At 43.7% G+C, this 19,015-nt stretch overlaps 2 protein-coding genes across 2 annotated transcripts in view; both read right to left on the bottom strand.

Moving 5' to 3' along the window:
• MYO5A (myosin VA) overlaps positions 1-2,243 on the bottom strand; it is a 116,968-nt gene extending 114,725 nt beyond the window's left edge. The window contains exon 1 of the mRNA XM_064517380.1: positions 1,838-2,243. Coding sequence (XP_064373450.1) covers positions 1,838-1,864 — 27 coding nt within the window. The 5' untranslated portion in view covers positions 1,865-2,243. The remainder of the gene's footprint in view (positions 1-1,837) is intronic.
• Positions 2,244-6,281: 4,038 nt separating this feature from the next.
• ARPP19 (cAMP regulated phosphoprotein 19) lies at positions 6,282-18,712 on the bottom strand. Its single transcript, XM_026104744.2, has 3 exons — positions 18,419-18,712; positions 13,299-13,421; positions 6,282-9,861 (listed from the first exon to the last, which is right to left on the bottom strand). Exons 1-3 carry the CDS (start codon positions 18,461-18,463, stop codon positions 9,691-9,693), a joined length of 339 nt encoding a protein of 112 aa, XP_025960529.1. The 5' UTR covers positions 18,464-18,712; the 3' UTR covers positions 6,282-9,690.
• Between the last annotated feature and the right edge of the window lie 303 nt (positions 18,713-19,015).

Below are 19,015 nucleotides of genomic sequence, written 5' to 3' on the forward strand. Positions count from 1 at the left end.
ACTGAACGTGATGAACCAGCAGGATGGTTTTACCTGGAGACAAGCAGGCAGAGAGGGGAAGGATGCGAAGACAGTGTCTCTTTACAGCCCCAGCGGCTGTACCAGGGGCAAGCCTCCTTCGGGAACTAAAAGAAGCCCTGAGCTTTTCACCGGAATGTAGCACCAAGACAACAGGACACCCGCACTTCTGGGACAGTCTCTGACCAAAAGATTTAACCATCCAAGGAAGTGAATTCAAGCTATGACAGGGATTGAATTTAAAAACAAAAATGAGTAGCTCTGATTAATCTCTTGCACGGACATTTTAATTCCATAGTAAGAACACCCACAGAGAGAGCTAAATCAAGAATAACTTTCCAGAATAACTCCTTGCATAGACGAGCTCCATTAGGTGCTTGGGAACAACTCTGCTGTACCGTTGTGCTTTTGACCAGAGTGCTAATTATCATCCCTTTTGCAATTACAGTTAATACAGACACTTGTCTGTGAGATATAAAACATAAAGATGCATCATGTCCACTAGTATATTTAGCTTTCTTTAGGGCATGCAGGCACGTATCCTACTTCCTCACATTCAGTCTCTTCTACAGAAATACACTATTCTACTATTCAGATGCGGTCAATGAAGCCTAGCGAAAGGCCTGTCCAATCTGATCCGTACCGATGCGCATCCAGCGCGCCGTCTACCACGGCTCCGTGGGCGGACTCCACCAATAAGGTGCACTATTGCTGCCAACACAAACAGGCCATTTCCTTTCCCTTTCTCTCCTTACACAAAGGGCTAGACTGGGGATAATTTAGGAGTATTTCACAAAGCGGTTCAAGCATCTAGCGGACATGCCTTTCCGCAAGGCAGACTTTGACTTCGTAAGCTCGTTGAAAGAGCTGTTGGGGGAATTCTGCACGGTGCTGCGGGGCTCACATCAGGCGACCCCAGCGATCCCCGCTGCCCTCAGCAATCTACGGTCAGCCACTTTTTCTAGGTATTGTGCACTAGAACTAGACAGAGGAACAGAAACAATGTACTGCTAATGCATAAAACAATCATTTCAGCAGCTCTCAATTTGCAGGCTTTTCCACCAGAAAGACGTGTAGGGCCACAGCCTTTTCCGAGTACAGGTTGATGGGATACCAGAACACAAGACTGAAAAGATCAGAAAATTGCCTGTTTACGAAGCAGGAGCGCGTCGCCTCCTGCACCGCTGCCGGCTGTGGGGCCCTGACCGCCTGCCAGGACGACGAGCCGACCTGAAGCTGCAGTGTCATCAGAAAGGGCAGCGAGCGCCCGCGGGGCTGCCCGGCCCGCTGCGGCGGGGGGCTCCGAAAGGAACCCCGGGATGCTTCTGCAAGACGGGACCGCGCGACACCGAACCGCGTGAAATCGCTATCTCAGCCCAAGCACGCTAAGAACAGCGGCGCGTAACGGCGCGGCTGACGGCGCTGCTCGGGCGTTGCATAAGACGGGAAGGGTAAATGCAGAATTTCGCTGGTGACGATGCCGATGATGGCGGGCCGGGCCGGGCCGGGCCGGGCTGCCGGGGCGGCGGGCCGCGGAGCCAGACGCCGGGCGGGCCGGGCCCCGGTGCGGGGCAGGGGGAGGCAGCGGCGGGGTCAGGGTCCCCCCGCGCCGCCGCTCGGCAGCGCCCGGCCGCGGGGCCGCGCCCCGCCCCGCCCGGTCTCGCCCGGCCCCGGGCGGCGCAGACGGGTCGCGGCCGCCGCTGCGCCCGGCGAGGGGCCCGGCCCGGCCCGCAGCCCCCGGGGCGCCGCGCTGCTCCGGGGCCGCGCCGCCGCCGCCCCCCCGCCCGGCCCGGCCGCTCCCGCCGCGCCCCCGCCCTACCTTCGTGTACAGCTCGGAGGCCGCCATGGCGCGGCGGGCGGGCGGGCGGGCGGGCGGGCGGGGGCCCCTCTGCGGCGCGCGCGGGCGGAGGATGCTCAGGCGGCGGCCCGGGCGCGGCGCGCCATGTTGCTACCTGGCGGGCTGCGGGGCCGCCGCCGCGCTCTGTGCATTGTGGGAAGGCGGCGGCGGGCGGCCCGCGCGCTCCGGCCCCGCGCAGCGCAGCGCGGCCCCGCGCCGCCGCCCCCGCCGCCGGCACCGGACCCGGCGGGACGGGACGGGACGGGACGGGAGGGGCTGGGCGGGGAGCGACCGGCCCCGCCCGCGCCCCGGAGCGGCGGCAGGAGGGAGGGCGGGCTCGTCCGGGGGGCGCTGGTGGCCGCGCGGCCGCGGTGACTCCGGGCAGCCCGGGCGCCGCGGCAGGATCCCCCCGCCCCGCCCCGCCCCGCCCCGCCCCGCGGCGCCGCACACACGGTATCCCCGTCCCCCAGCGGCGCCGCTCGCTCCCTCGCTCCGCGGCTGGCGGCTCCCCTGCGCGCCGCGCAGAGCCGGGCCGGTGCTTTATGCAGCACCGCGGCAGCCCGGGGCCGCAGCTCGTGTGCAGGCAGCGCAACCTCCAGGTCCCCCCCCCCCCCCCCACCACTTATTCTCGTCTTTTATTTCTGCCTTTTAAAGGGCAGTATTTTCCCTTTTCGGTATTTTCTCTCGCTGATTCTAACCCCATGCTTCCAAGTATTTACAGCCTTTTCCAGCTTGGCAACATCTACAAATCATGTGTGTTTATCACTTAAGGTGTTAATGGACACGGTGAAGAGAACCAGCCCCCTCAGATGAGCAAGTCCCGTTCTCGCAGGGAAAGAAAGGGAGATGCACATCTCCGAAAAGTTTAACCTCCACCTCAAGGGAACAAAAAGCAGAATCCATGTTCTGGTGGGGGCTTCAGAAGGGAGCTCATTTGCTTTATGAATTGCGAAGTGGCGTTTCTTACAGCACACACTGTGGCCAGACTTCGTTGACAACCTAACTTAAGCTATTACTGTCTCAAGAGCAGTTTACTTTTCCACCTTGGGAACGTGTCCCGTCATTCATTCGGAGTGGCCCGGAGTACAAAACAAGATTGAAGCACACATCCTTGCCCCGCTCTCCGTCAGAGTGCTTTGATTCTTCAAGCAGTATCTCCATGCAAAATTTAACCATTTAAATAGCAGCTTTGCATTCAGCAGATAGTATCTGGACTCCCACAGAAAGATGCAGCTAAAACTAGTAAAGAAATACACAAATCTGTTTTACAGATAAAGAGAGCCATGAGAGAGATGGCCTTAAGATTACACATCAGCTCAGCAACAGCCAGAAATAAAAGCACGCGCCCTTGATTCCCCAAGTAAACACTCCCAATAAATGCTGTCATCACTAACCGCACTTTACTGCTGCTATCTGAAAGAAAGGAGACAGAGAAGGTAGCAAAGGCAAATGAAAAAGATGAAAAATAACTAAGATGAAAATATGGAGCCCTACTGAGAGCTGTTCACATTAGCTCCAGATATAAGATCATGGCTAATAAACTAAAGTTAGTAAATTCAGAAAAAAGGTGAATACCTTCCTTCCCATATTTTGCCAGTATGTCCAAGATTATCATCTGAGATTGCATCATGCCCCACGCCGAGGAGGCACACTGCCACCGACAGAACGGGGACACTTGCTGCCACTTCTAGGAGAAGCCAAGGGCTGATTTCTGCTAATTTGTGCCCAGGTCAAGGCAAGAAGCTTGCACAGCTGCTCTTTGTATACACACTATGGCAAAACAGAGAGATCTCTGCTGTAAAGCTACCAGTCACCTTTCATATATAACAGAAAAGGAGGAGTGAGAGGAACAGTGATTTGGGGTTTAAGATTCTGATTATCCCCTTTTAACAGACTTGATGTATGAATCTGGATGTCTGCACCACAAAAATCTCTTAATTTTATTTCAAGAAGGAATCTGAATCTCCCCTCTCACATGTGTTGCTTCGTATCTGATATTTAATATCCTTTCTTTAGGATGCCATCTATCCTAAGGAGTTCAGCTGGACTGTGGATTACTGTATCAGCCATTCACAGCTGGAGCTCAGGAGCCAAGTGTAATTACAAGCACCAGCAAAAAATAGATAGCCGAGTCCAAAATATGCTATGATTTGACACAATTTGCATAAACCAGGATTTCAAATCTGTCATTAAGGACAGGAATTGGGGGCAATGAAAGTTGTAGAGAAGCAAACTGTTTCTAACATATCTAGACTGACTTCTTTGCTATTACTTTAACAAGCGTATCCTGCTTCAAACACTTGCTGGCAAAATCTTAAAGATGTCCTTGTCTCAAGCCTTGCACAGTGTACTTCCAAAAAGATCATGTATGGCATTTGATTTCAGGACATATATCCAGGGTATTCCAGCTATGAATGAATGGCTCACGTAACTGACACAGTCCACATACACAATTTTATACTGAATTTCAATCTCATCAAAGAAAGTAGAAAAAGTTATCTTTACAAGAATTGAGATGAGTTCATATAACTGTCTTCAGAAGTGACTACAAAGCATGTGTCCTGTCTTTTTGCTTATAGCCATGTTCTGTTTATACCCATGGTCTGTTCAACTGTGGCATAAAAATTCCCCTCTGAATTCAGACTACACGCTCGATTGTTGTCATGTTGTGCCATATTGATCCGTGGATTCTCTGCTGATCAAATGAAAAAGGGAAGTCATGAGAGGCACAGAAATAACACACACTGGTAACATAACAAACATGGTATCGTTTATATGATATAGTGGATGGGCCCAACCACTCCCTCAGAAAAGCTCTTGTATATCCAACATTGACCATTGGTTTAATTCCAAGCTTCCACTGGATAGCGGAAAAAGCTAACACAAAGCTAACTCAGGTATTCACAGGCTAAAATCCTCATCCCATCCTTTCCTATATCCTCACACTTCAAGAATTAGGCCTGTAACTTTTAGCTGTGGGAAACAAACTGTGTTGGTTTTAGCGAGTACTGATTAAGCAGTTTCCAGTAGGAAACACCACTATCATACTAGCACACCTTTAAAGACAGGAACACCACTGGAGATTGAATTGAGTCTCCACAGATTCAAGTTATCCTGCACCAGAAGTGTGATGGAATGGTTATTCCATAATATTATCAAGGGAAGTTGACGTCATCTAAGCATATTTCTAAGTAACTGCTACAATATTGTTCTGCAATAAGGTAAGCTAAAACCACCAACAGGAATCTGCTATTAAGACAAAGTCAGGAACAAGAAGTATTTCATATTCCCATCTTAAACCAGAGTCAAATAGACATCTATCTGAAATTGGTGGAGGCTATGGCAATGTTTTTCACAGCCATAACTAAACAGACTTCTGTGCCTGCCACAAATATGCAAAAATACATATACATAAAAATACATCAGGCAGCATCCTACTTGCAACACAAAGCCTGAGGAAGACAGGGACAATTCAGTCACCTTCCTCTAAACTACAGCTAAAGCTTGTCTGCCTCTGTGCAAGTATTTCAGAAGCGTTTTCAAAAGAAATACTTAATGGAAATAGACACTTTGAATAGGTACAGAACTTTCAGGATTTCAAGTTACTCTGGATCTATAGATGCCAGAAATTAGGAAGAAAAAGCCAAGTTTTGAGATAAAGCTATTGCAAAGACTTGAATTTGGAAGAAGGCGGTTCACTTGTACTAAAGCAGAAGTATCAAACCATACATTCAGCCCAACTCCACCTTAAGTTTAAAAGCACTCAACCCGCTCGTATGCCCCACATGTTCCCCTAGTCCGTTCTTTCACATCTCTCAGAAAGCCCCCTAAGCCATCAAATAAACAAGTTGTTGCAATCTTGTCTCCCTCCTGATTTGATGCAGGCAAACTCTTCTGTGACCACAGCTACTAAATGCAAAGCTCCTCTGAACGCAGGTCTGTGCAACTCTACCTGCTTCATTGTTAAGTAGAAATAGATCCGAGCAACGAGGCTATTTTTAAGTGGTTTGACTTTGCCTGAAAATGGATGCCACTCCCCGTACGGTGAGATTCAGATGAGCTAGGATACTAATGCTAGTGCTAATGCTGCCTTTGCACTGCCTCAGTATGGTATCTGGACTATACTACTTCAATTGCACATTGTTCTCCTCAGTTTGGTGTATATATGTAGAGCATACAGGGTGTTAGTATAGATGTGGTTACTGAACTAATTGTATAAGCACACCATGAGGATCTTGAAGTTGCACAGAAGACCAGTACCTAAGTCAGTCTGAATATAAAATCAGTGGGATTTTTTTTTCCCCAAGATCTTGATTTCTTGCAAACTTTCAGGTCTACATAATCTATAGCAGTGCAAACTTCTATATGCCAAGTTAATTCCCAGAAATTCACCTCACTCTGTATAAGGGACCAAAACAATCATCTGTTACAGAGTTTTCAAACAATAAGCTTTAATTGCCTTATTAGAAAAATAAGCACTGAAATATATATAAATGTGATTACATTAAAGTAATTCTGTAGTCTAACATACTACAAACCAAAGCCCAGTCATATTTTTAATGATACAGAGTAGCAAGATTCAGGTTTTAGAAATTATCCATAAGGAAGTATGCAGTATTATTTAGGAAACCACAGTAAAGACGAGACAAATATGCACATTGCAATAAAAACTAAGTAGATCAATTTATTCTGTATACTATACAATGTGTATGTTTGTAAAGTACAATTGACATTTTCATCACTGTAACATCTTGACTGGGTGTAAATATGTCCAACAAAATGTACTCCTGTGGCCTTTACACAAACACTGTCCTACTACATAAAGAACAATGAGAGGGAAGCCTTTGGTGCTACAGATTTGGGACATATCTCTGAAGTTGTAATTAATCCACTTGTAACTATCTTGAATAAAATGTTGGTGCTATCAACTACTACTAGCCTACATGAGTACTACTCTAATAACTAAACACTATCTTTAAAGGCAAGATATGAAAGGGACTGCCAGACTACAGTGTGGACAGGTTTTTTTTGAAAAAGGTCATTATCAAATGGCAAAACTCATATAATACATTATGTACATAAGTTTGGATAGCTGAGTTATCTTGCTGGAATAAGCTGAAAGTAAGCATCGATTTGCAGTCAAGTTTGATTTACTGTTAAATGATTATTGGACTTAAGTTTTCAACAGTGTATAGTATTAAAATAGCTGTGCCTGCTGCTGAGGTCTGTCAGATATGAAGGCTCATAACCAGTCATTGACCTAGTTAGTAATACAGTACTCCAAATATACACTTTGCATGGATAAGGTATTTGTAGCTGAATTTGTAGTAGCCTTAAGAACTGCAAGCCACTGAGTGAACATCAGAAGAGCTCGTGCTGCCCAATCAGCAGGACGAGCCGAGGTGCAGCTGAACAAATGGAATGTTTAAATTTGAATGGCTATTTTTAAACCTTCCTAAACATCAAGAAAACTTACCCTATGTGAACTACAGAATAGTGACATCAGACAATACACAGCAAGTCATCTTCAGTTGTTTGAAATCTGTTTCCGGCCCAGTCCTATAATTTTCAATTTTCATTTATACGTACAAAAATAAAGAGGGATTTTCACATTAGGACAAACATCTATAAAAAGCAGATTACTTCAATAAATTCAGTTTCCTTGCTATTCTGGTTTACATATAACTTGATAAATTCTTCTCCCAGCCTAAATTCTTACCTAAAGAAACCAAATAGGTCTGTTTCTTCAGCCTGTTCCTATGAAAAAAATCACAAATTCATTATAATGCTAATGGAGGATAAGGTGGTGGTGGTGGGGGAGTTCTCTCAAGCCTGTGCTTAATTACTACACAGACTGAAAGACTGAAAAGAACAAAGTTAGCAATTTGGAAATTCTCTGAACTGAGAATATACAGGTTATATAGACACTGATAGACTTTGCTCATGCTCTGATCAAACTGAGGCCAAATTTAGATTATTCATTTTCCTGATCATTTTCTGATGCTTAAATTTGCCTTTAGAAGAGAGCACTGCAGAAAATATGGGACAGTGTTCTTCTTGGCTATCAATTATTTATCCTGTAAGACCATTTTGAACATGTCAATAAGCAGCACATCATTTGAAAAACATGTACCTTCATTAAGAAGGTTTTCTCTTATAATGCCTGTATTGGTGCTTTTTGGTTTTTCTAAACAGAAACTGTATCAGAACATTTTCCTTAAAGAAAAAAAGTATTCAGTAGGCTGATCTTTTTAAAGAGCTTATACTCCCAGAGAACATCAAGGCTGTGACTACTTATATTAAAATCAATTACATTATGATCACACTGCACTTTAATACATCTGATTTCACTGAACAAACATGCTCTTAAACGCATCAAGTTACCTATCTAATATCGACTGTATTTTGGCAATCTAGTACTTATGACCTGCATCACGTAGATGATCTGAAGTTTGCTCCCATTTACTGACATGAAAAACTGCCTAGTCCTGCATAGGTCATTATATAAATACCAGTTCCAGTTTTCTTTATGTTGCCCAAAGCCAGTGAGCAGCTGCTGTATAACAAAGAGACAAGGAGTTAGTTTACTACCACTTCAGGAGTTCAAGAAAAAAAATTAAAGGGGTATACTCTTTCACTTCCAGAAGTCTAAAAGAGTCAAAGACAACAGAATATCAAACCTTAGCAAGCTTAGATTTGGAGTTTGCCACGAGGGAAACTCTCAAGGACAGTTCATTTTACCATCTTTCCCATCATCACAGAGCATTTCAGCTTTAAAAGCTTAAAGAGATAGCGAACAGAAAGGGCACCTGCCTTTGAACAGAGGTACAAATTTTGGATTAAATTTGAATGTGGGATGTTGTTGCTAAACAAAATGTACAACTGCAAAAGCATATGGCTGAGTCAAGTGTAAGTATGTGTTTCACAAATCTCAGGTTTACAATTTTTACTTTCAGTTACAAGATTCTGGGCTTTTAGTTTCGGGTACTCTGAAAGATACAGAATCACTTGTGCTTTGATTGGCACATTATCTGCTTTTTAAAATGTAAAATTAATAGACGGTTGCAAAAGATTGTGCAAAACCATTGTATTTACAAAAATGGCACAAGAGTGAATTCAACAGTCTATGCACATGCACACTTCATTCACATCTTCAACAAAAGTGTGTTCTAAGCTGCAGAACTGAAGAGAATACCAGCTTCAACAGGCAGTTGTCAGTAAGCACTAGATTCACAAGAGTTACACCAGAATGGGCAAATATTGCCCAAGTAAAAACTCTATTGTTAAAGCTGAAACAGGTTTAAGGCCGTTCAAGTTCAAGAGCAGAAACAAAATTCAGTCAGAGCCCTGTCTTTGTTTTTATACATGCTTCACCTGCTAGCAACTTGTGGTCTAAACCTCTATTTTAGACAACAAACCCAAACACAGAAGAAAAACCAACACAACTGGAGGTTATATTAAATACAAATATGCTGTAATTAAGGTGAAATAACAAAAGCAGAAACATTAAAAGTTGTAAAACTTGCAATGTCACTTGCTGGAACCAGTCCTACACTAGGAAACGGGCAATATGTACATTTTCAAGTAGATTACATTGCTCTAACCAAACCTGTCCTTTTAATCAGTGCATTGTTCTCAACTAATCCAAATACTACACGTTTTACTTCTTAACAGTACTCCCTTACAATAGCAGCACATGCTATCGCTACCTGCAAAGCTGTCAGTCTCATGACTTAGTGTAAGAAAAAAAAGGGGGGATGGGGGGTGAGGGTGAGAAATAACTATTAAGGAGAAATAACAGGAATGAGAATATTCATGCAGTTCAGCTGTTCTAGTCAGCCAGCCAGCTTGCTAGCAACAAGAGAAGGTTTCCGCTGTGGGAGATCCTGTGGAGTAGGAATATGGTCACCAGTGACTTCTGTCTTGTCAGGAGCCGCAGTAGGCAGTTGCTTATTCTTCATCTTTGCTTTAGCCATGTTGTAATCGCCAGAATCAAAGTACTTTTGCTAGAAGACAAAATTATACATATTTAAAAGCCTGAAGTGTTATTAGATATATACACTGAATTACATGGTTAAATAGATTCTTTAAAATGTAAAAATAGTTATTAAAATTTTTTGATTTGGCAAGATAGCTAGCTCTATGTTCATCAAAAAAATCATATAAAAACTATAAACACTGAACATTAGTAAGTATATAGTTAAGGTTCCACATACACTATAAATCTAATACCATGTGAGCATTATTTTTGCCTTGGTTTTCACAAGAGCATTTCTCACCCACACTTCAGTCCTTGGGGTTTGTAAAATTTGTTGCAGTGAGCAACTTCTGCAAGACAAAATAACCAATGTATGAACTAAAGCTGGAGAACTGAGTCTGCTCTATCATACCAGATCAAAGCAGCACAAAACTGCATATAGCAAGAAAACCTCTTAGCTGCATATATTAAAACAGTGAAACTACAATTCCTAAGTTCCAAAACCTACTATTTAGTTGAGCCTAATCTACTGTCTAGTCCTTCTGAAAAGCACCATGTGAATGGAATTCTTATCCCAACTCCAGGTTTCTTCTGGACATAACACAGCCATTTGGAATCGAAGGAGTATACTAAGTCTGAATTTTGCTTTACATTCACTTTGCAAAAGTTGTTCAAATACAAGCATTCTTATCTATTATGTTTCTGTAAGCTTTTATTAGCATTAACCTTTACAGTCTTTTTTGTTGTCACATCTCTCAAAATGTTAAGTTATCTATGGATGTTAAAGACAAATGACTGTTATAATTATCTGCGTTATAATAAGGTTAGGAATCGTCCGAGTCCTGCATGAAGTATTCAACTGCTGGTTGACAAATTTTAGAGCAACAGTTGTATTTTTGTTTATACCTTACTCAGAGGCCTACCACTAAGGTACTTTTAACCTATAACTTTGCACAGACTACCAAATGAAGCCAAAAATTAGATTCAGAGCAAAGATTTACACTAGCAATTGTTGCTTGCAATGCACAATCATCTCTGAAGAGAACACTCCCTAGGTAAGTTTACATGGGCTTGTACCTCTAAGCCAGTTGAACAGCAACTATCACTACCTGTTTTGTTTAAGTGCTTCCAGAAAACATATTACCACCACTCTCTTTATTTTGTATTAGTACTAACTACCTGTAAAATGTTCAGCAGCAGCAGCTGAAGAGAAGTAATTTGAACACCTGAATTAACAGGTGTTTACCTAAAAAACAAAAAGGATGTTTATTCAGGGCTCCCGAAGAAGGCATTCAATGTTTCCTGCTGTAGTTTGCTAGAGCCTTAAAAAAATCTGTTTTCCCCAGCCAGTCAGTACATCTGAACCAGATACTTTCATTGGCAAATCTTCCAATTCAATCCTTTTGACAATGTAATCCTTTTTACACCACAATATCCTGGCACTGTATCTGCAGACTAGGCCTGCAGACAGGTCTGGAAATAGGCTTTAGTATTTTGTGCTTCAAGATGGAAACAATGAAAAGGAACTTATAAATGGGAACTAAGTAATAACAAATTGTTCAATCTTTAGATACGTTACTGCTATTAGCTGATATATATTTCCGTCCATAGAACTAGAATTCTTTCTGCAGAAGCACAGCCTCCATTCTTGTCTATTATTATTCTGAAGGAAACACACTAATGATGTATGCATCTAATTATACAGGCAGAGTGTGTCCTAGTTGTCAAATACAAGATAATCTGAGAAGTTTAGAAAAATGACTAAAAAACTCCGTTCGCACATTAGAGTATCAGTCCATTTCTTCCTTTAGCTTATTTCTGTATTTTCTTCTGATATACTCTAGCTTCTCTAGCCTCTATTTGATCATCCCACTCAAACAGACTCTAAATTTGTGTAGAAGTCTTGGTGTCACAAACACTATTTGAAAGCATACTCGCTATCTGGAATCTATTTCAAACTGCAGCAATTCAGGCGGCCCAAAGTGCACCAGGGGCCTACACCAAATAAAGGTGCTTCCTCCTTTAAGACACTGAACACATTAAACAAAAATAATAAAAGACATAGCATGGGAGAAAGGATTACCACCACACCAGGAGTGGAGAAATGAAGGCAGGTTATGAATCAGAATCCACGACCTTTTGTCATCCTTCATCTCAGTAGCAGAATCCCAAACCCTGAGCCAAGTAAGATGACCTTCTCTTATCTTAATGGGTCTGGATCAAAATACTAAAAACAAAATGGCATCCAAGCACTCAAATTTGAAAATATGGGCTGCAACATCCTTTGCACAAACAGTACTATTATCAAGATGAAGATATTGTAGAGATTGTTATTGTTATTGGATTTTTTTTTTTAAAAAAGCATTTGCACTCAGTACAAAAAGCCGTAACATTGCTCTGTGGACAAAAAGAACGCTGACCTTAGCGTTGTCTTCCCAAATCATCAGCACCACACACACTTACCGTGACCGTTCTGTGCCTACACACACTATGAACCAGCTGAAGTCTAATTTAGGTTGCCTTTGACCATGTAACAGCATAACTCTCAGAAGCCGCCACCTAATCTACTGACTGTTCCCAGCAGCCATTAACTATGCTGTGTATGCTCTAACTTATGAGAGGGCATGTCCAAAAAAGCCACCAACAGTAGTCAGTTCCCAGGAGATGTTACCAGATAGCATAAAACTAGATCAGCACTGAACAACAGCTGGTTCAGGAAGGATTTACACTTGTAATCATTGTGTGCACTCAAAGGGCCTAGACAATAGGAAAAAAAACAGTAAGACAGTAATGAAAGCACCAAAATTTGTGATATACTAAGATTTTCCCAAGAACAAAGGTCACTAACATGCCTGAAATGCACAACATAATCACTTTTTGAATAATTAGACAGCAAAAATCAGTTAAATGATTTTAGGAACATAAAAGACATTGGTCAAATGTGGAACAATATTGAAATACTAATTCACTCTTCATTATCCTACCATTACTCTAGGCTAGGGTATACATTCAGAATTACAATGCCAGTCAAGCTACTGATGCAAGATGGTGGTTGGTGTAAGATCACAGATGCTCCAAGCCTTCACATGCTAAAAACATGGATAATAATTAAGAATGACCATGCATTTTGGCAATGTAAGAATGGATAAGATCGGTACAGAACAGGGATGAGGTTCTGACCCATAATGTTTACTGTAAAGTTTTTTATGGAAGTCTATCACAGCAGCAGTGACCCAGCTTTTAAGTCTAATTTTCTTCTTAAAGGTGCAGTTATACCATTGATGCTGTAAGCAGCTACCTTGCTAACTGGATAAAACTGGTGTTTTAACGGGTTTCTCTTCCTTGTGCTTTTCCAGAAAAGGTTTAAGCTTCTTAGCAGTTTTAGGCATGCAGAGTGAAAAAGAATCACAGATATGGGAGTTGTGGAATTTCTTGTCCATACCCTGCGGACAATAAAGAACTCACTCCTTTTTGAAGCCTCTTTCTCAAGAAGTCTGAGCCTCCTGGCTTCTGGCCCAGATGAGGATATCTTGCTTTCAATTTTGCTTCTTCAGCTTTTTCTGGGCTGATCACCTTATCCTCCATTTCCTGAAACACAATTAACAATACCGTAAATTAAATATATCAGAATACACTATGTCAGACCACCTTCACAGGAAATCCACCAACATACTGACTCATGCTAGCATCTGAGTGTATCAATTATTTGAGTAGACATTTTCATATTCTCTCAAGAACATTGATAGCAACTGTAAGAGTTCAGCATCCCATCTTACATAAATACTTTCGCTGACAATATGTCCAAATATAATCAACACAATTCACTTTTACAGAAAAGTAGTCTATATCAAGAGCAAGGTATGTTATTCAATTTCAACAATAAAAACATTTTTCAGCCAAAGGTAGGGCTTCACTAGGTTCAAACAAATGTTGAAAGCTGGGCAAGAGACACAGGACTTTTTCCAGTTACCTCTGCTTCATCACAAAATAGCAGAGACAGATTAGTACTTGCATGCTTGAAGCAATTTATGGTTTTTTTTTTGACTGTGGCACACTGATGTTCACCGTGAAACAGTATTAAAGTACTTCAGTCCCCAAAATATGCTTGCTATTGTATTAACGACAGTAATACTGTAGTTCTCTATACTGGCCTTTTATGGAAGGCCAGTGTAATCTATGATCATCCTGCATCATGGAGATAGTTAGATAGCTCATTTATGTAGAAGAAAACGCTTATTTTATGAGTGCACTGTAAAATGCAGATGCCCAAAGTAATGATTTGAAGATATTCATTTGGCAAAAGCTGTAATTTGTACATCCAGTCTTTCTGTACTGACCTCTACTTTACACTCATCTGCTCCAGTTCACGTAGTGATTTGACGCATATAGTACAATTTCTCCTACCAGATCATTTCTAAAACATCTTCAGTTCAAAATTCTTCTTTCACTACTTTCCAATATTTGGCCAATATCATTTTTTGCATGCAAACCATGGCTTGTTTGGGTAAAAAAATACATTTATTTACACTGGCTGCTGTAGGCCTTGAAATATAATTGCCATCTGAAGTCACAGGAAGACTTTTAGACAGGAAAAGAATTGTCACTGAAACCAGGAGAGCCCAGCATTCATCTGTAACTGAAGTTCCATATTCACTGTAGAGCTGCATAGGCAGCCCCTTCACACTCTTTTCCATCTATGTCATCATCCTTTCATCGTATCAGTCAGCATGACTGTATATTCCACACGAACAGGTTACAGAAACTCATTCAACTGAGCAACAACCGTCTACATATATTCCTTTTTCTTGCTGGGTTGTGTCTCAGTTGGATCAGTCTCCCCAGTCTGGTTCACCAAGCAGCCACACAAAAAAGCATGTCAGCACAGTGGCAGGGAGGACAGAGGAATGGAGCCGCTGGGGCTCCTTCAGCCAGAACTCCCGAAGAACTATGGCCACAACACTAGTCTATCACAATTAGCAGTGTTCTCCTACATCTCTTCTAAAAGCTCAAAGATGCAATAATATGCAACATCTTTCTGGTAAGAAACTCCAGAAACAAAGGATATGATAACTCCCAACGGACTCAAAATACAATAGACAGCCTAGTTGCTCCATTAGTTCAAAACCTCACAAAGAGAACTTCTCACAAATCAGGGAGAATCTAAATCAACAGTTCTACCAAGGAAAGACAGTAATCCTCAACGGTTTCAGAGAAACTTCTAGGAGGACTGGAACCAATGCTTTTCAGTTACAGATGAAAATGTAGCTAGGCAGTACAAAGATATGCAAAGTTTACCTGACATACTACAGAACGCAAAACTGTATTGTTTTTCACTATATATCGCACCAATCAAGACCACACTTTTCACACACTACAAAAATCATTCCCCAACAGTTTTTCTTCCTATCATGCTTTGTTATCATGTCAACACTGACTCCCAGATTTTCTCAAAAGCTATCCTTTCAGCTAAACACACTTCCAAGATCTAATGCTGGGCTATTCATCACTGAACCAACAGAAATTTAAGGGGACATGTTTTGTCAACATTAACCAATAAGAGATACTTTAAGAACAGAGGGCCAACAATAAATAGGCTGTATAAGTATGTATTTATGGTGCATCAAAGGAGACATTTATGCAAATTCTCAGGGTTGACATATCACATAGCAGAGAATCAAAAAAACCCTAATACTGTGTCATGCATCAATGTGGCTAAACTGTACACAGACTATGGTCACCTACTCTTGATCGAGAAAATTAAGACCCCCAAAACAGCATGAAACAAATTAAAGAAGAACTTCAAGCCCAAAACCTGGAGTATCAAACAGAACCATTTGATGGTAGCTTCAAAGAGAAGATGATAGTTCTTCATAGACCGTATAGTTCAACTACAGAACTCCTTGCCAGAGGATAGAGTAGATGCCAAGAATTCAGAGGAATTCAAAAAGCAATTGGATGTGCTCATTCACAGCTCAGAAGGCTTTTAAGCCATAGTTTGCTGAGACCTGGGATAGTATTCTGGGAAAGACCACTGCATGCTTGCCCTAGCCTTATATTCTTATGCAGACTTGATAGTATCGAGCAGTCTTGGAGATGCATCGCTGGTCCAAACTGACTTTGCATCCAAGTCAATAAGGCTGTTCTTACACTTAGTATTTTTCCTCTGAGTTACAGAAACAATAACCAAGTGACTAACAACAGATGGAAAAAAAATCAAAATACACCATGTTCTTCATCCTAGTAAATTGTAACTTTTGTGTGGTAGTTAAATTCTCTACAGGAATTTTTGCATAGCTAATAAGTCTGCTTACTTCATTAAAAGATAGCCAGTAGTTAGATAATTCATTCAAAGGTAGCTTTTGCTTTTTAATCTTTACAGAAATACTAAATGTGTGAGGCTTCATATCTGCTGGACAACTGAACTGCATGGCTAAAAAAGAACCACCAGCCTTTTCAAACCATGGTATGAAGAGCTCACCCTATTTAACAAAAGAATCAGACAAAATGACAAACAGAAATGAGAAGACTACAGCAACAACATAATTCTTAAGCCAACAGCTATGGCAAAAGCCAGTCCAGAAACAAGATGCACCATTTTTAACAGCTTCCTGGAAAATAGGGACTTTAAAGCAAAACAAAGTGAATCAACCAAGCACATTTTCCATAACCTAAAAGTTTGTTTGTTGTTGTTCAAATTCCCCCTCCCAACAGCCTTAGTTTTTACAAAGAACAGGAAACACTGGTCTTACAGCAAGTTTTCAAATGTCTATCAATCTCGTTTAACGTCTTTCTCATCTAACATATATTCGTTCTTCTCAGAGCATATTAGAAAAGTTTACCATAAAAGGTCTGATCATTAAGCCACTTTCTAGTCAGAGTTCCTCAATCTTTTCCAAGCATATACATAAGTATTGCAAAACAAGTTTAAGTAAGTACTTCAGAGCTATGCATTTACTAAGCCAATGTTCAGTTTTGCCTAGCCCAGCATAAACATTTTTAGTGCAGTTTAGTCATGCCATAACACAGCTTTGTAATACTAATACCACAGTACCCTTGCACAATATAATCTTAAAGAAAAATACAATTTTATTTGCTTTTTTCATTTCATTTAGCTTGAATAACTGAGCAGATTAAAACTGAAGTAGAAAATTAGCAAGGGACCCTTATATCACAAACAATCAGTGAATTTTCACAATTCAGTGTGTAAGCACTGCATTTTTAAGACTTCATACTGCAACTTAGTTGGCAAAAAGAGCCCAAGTCACCTGACTTCATCAGAACACACTGGAAGGCATCACAATAAATTTGCTACCGCATGTTTTACTGTGCTCTTATTACAGAGCTATTCCGGGATCGCAGCCACAGATTTATTTATATGCTTTGAATAGAAACACTATCCTTTCAATAGCCTACCTAATGTGAAAGTAGATTCCGGCTGCAGGACACAATTTTAAAAGTACACAATACACTAGCTGCAGGAGGTTGGACCTGATTACTGCACTTAAAACAGTATCATTCTGTATTATCCCAAATCTTTGCTACTTACATGGCAAATTCATATTACAGAGTGTAAATTATTAAACAAAACCTGGAATAGGTGAGGTGGATCACATTTTTCCTTTTATGGTCCTTCAGAGTAGCGCTTGTGTTTCATAACTTCTTCCTATCAGAAACAGCTGTAGAGATTGCAACTGACTCCATATAACAATGATGAAACTAAGAAACCAAATGATTTTTTAAAGTCATAGCTAGCAGAAGGAAACGGCTAACAGCATACAGTCACCTATGAAGCCAAATCCCATTCAAGTGCCTGTAAGATTATTAGTTACAGCAATGACATAATAGTGCCTTTAAACTCAGCAGTTGTTCTTTCTAGAAGCCATGCTTAAGGCAGACAAGCTGCAGCACAGCAACTGTGTTTTGGATGTTCTCCCCCTTGATATATTATCTTAAAAATTAATTTAAAAAAACCTAAATAAATAAGTAATTGTAATAAAAGTTTAGCAGTTGGATTATCACTGGTCTCCAGCCGCTGCGACGAAAGCCTTTCCCCCAGGACACCGCGGCCAGCAGAGCGGTGGGAGGAGGGGACAGGCTCGGGGCGGGGGAGGGCGCGCGGCTCGCCCCTCCGGGCTCCAGCCGGCCAGTGGGTCCCGGCGAGGGAACACGGCTGCAGCGCGCGGAGGCCGGCTTGGCGGTGCCGCTCCTCCACCCCCAGCCGCGGCGGCAGGGCCCGCAGCTCCCGCGGCCTGCAGCGCGGCGCCGCTCTCGCGGTGGCCTAGGGCCTCGGCCTGCCCCGGCGGGCGGCGGGAGGAGGCCGAGGGGGCCGCGCGGCACCGGGGCCGTTGCCCGGCCAGGGCCGCTGCTCCGAGGGGGCGGCCGCGGCCCGCAGAGCCGCGCGGGGGCAGCCAGGCCGGGAGGCGCCGCCCTGAGGCCCGCGGCGGCGCCGCGGGCGGGACGGAGGAAGAGGCCCAGCCGCCAGGCTCGGCGCCCCCGCTCGCCGCGGCGCGCAGATGGAGGCGGGGGAAGCCGCGCGGGCCTCCCCCACCGCTCGGCGGGCCGGCGCGGGCCATCCGCGCACCCACCTTCTGCTCCTCGGCCGAGGCGGGCTCGGGGCCCTCGGCAGACATGGCGCTCCGGCAGCAGCGACCGCGGCACAGAAAGGGCTCGCGGGGATGCGCGACCGCCGCTCCTGCCGCGCAGCGCAGCGCAGCCTCCTCCTCCCGCACAAGATGGCCGCCGCTCTCAGGACGGTGAGCCGGCGGGACCAGACTTCCTCCGCGCGCAGCCTCCCCGACGACACGGCCACACTCCCGGAGCGCGGCCGAGGAGGAGCTTCCGTCTCTGCGCCCCCGCTCCGGCCGCTTCTCTGGCGTCACGTCCGCCCTTTCCCGGGCATGCTGGGAGCTGTAGTCTGCCGGGCCGCGTGAGGGGCGCGGGGGCTGGGGTGCACCGGGGGGCCGGGAGAGGCCCGGGCTCTCCCCGAAGGAGCTTGTGCAGATCCCGTTCCGGTTCCTGGGAAACACGGGGCCGGCAGGTCATGTAAAGACTACACGGTCTTGGCTCAGAAAAGCAAAGACGCCCCCCAGGATGGAGGGCGGCGGTGGGTGACGAGGCGAAGCGCCAGCGCCTGGTTTCGGGGCCGACGGCCCCTCGTGGGCACTCGCTGGCCGGCCCGCTCC

The sequence above is a fragment of the Dromaius novaehollandiae genome, chromosome 10 (assembly GCF_036370855.1).
Source record: "Dromaius novaehollandiae isolate bDroNov1 chromosome 10, bDroNov1.hap1, whole genome shotgun sequence".
Lineage (NCBI taxonomy): Eukaryota > Metazoa > Chordata > Aves > Casuariiformes > Dromaiidae > Dromaius > Dromaius novaehollandiae.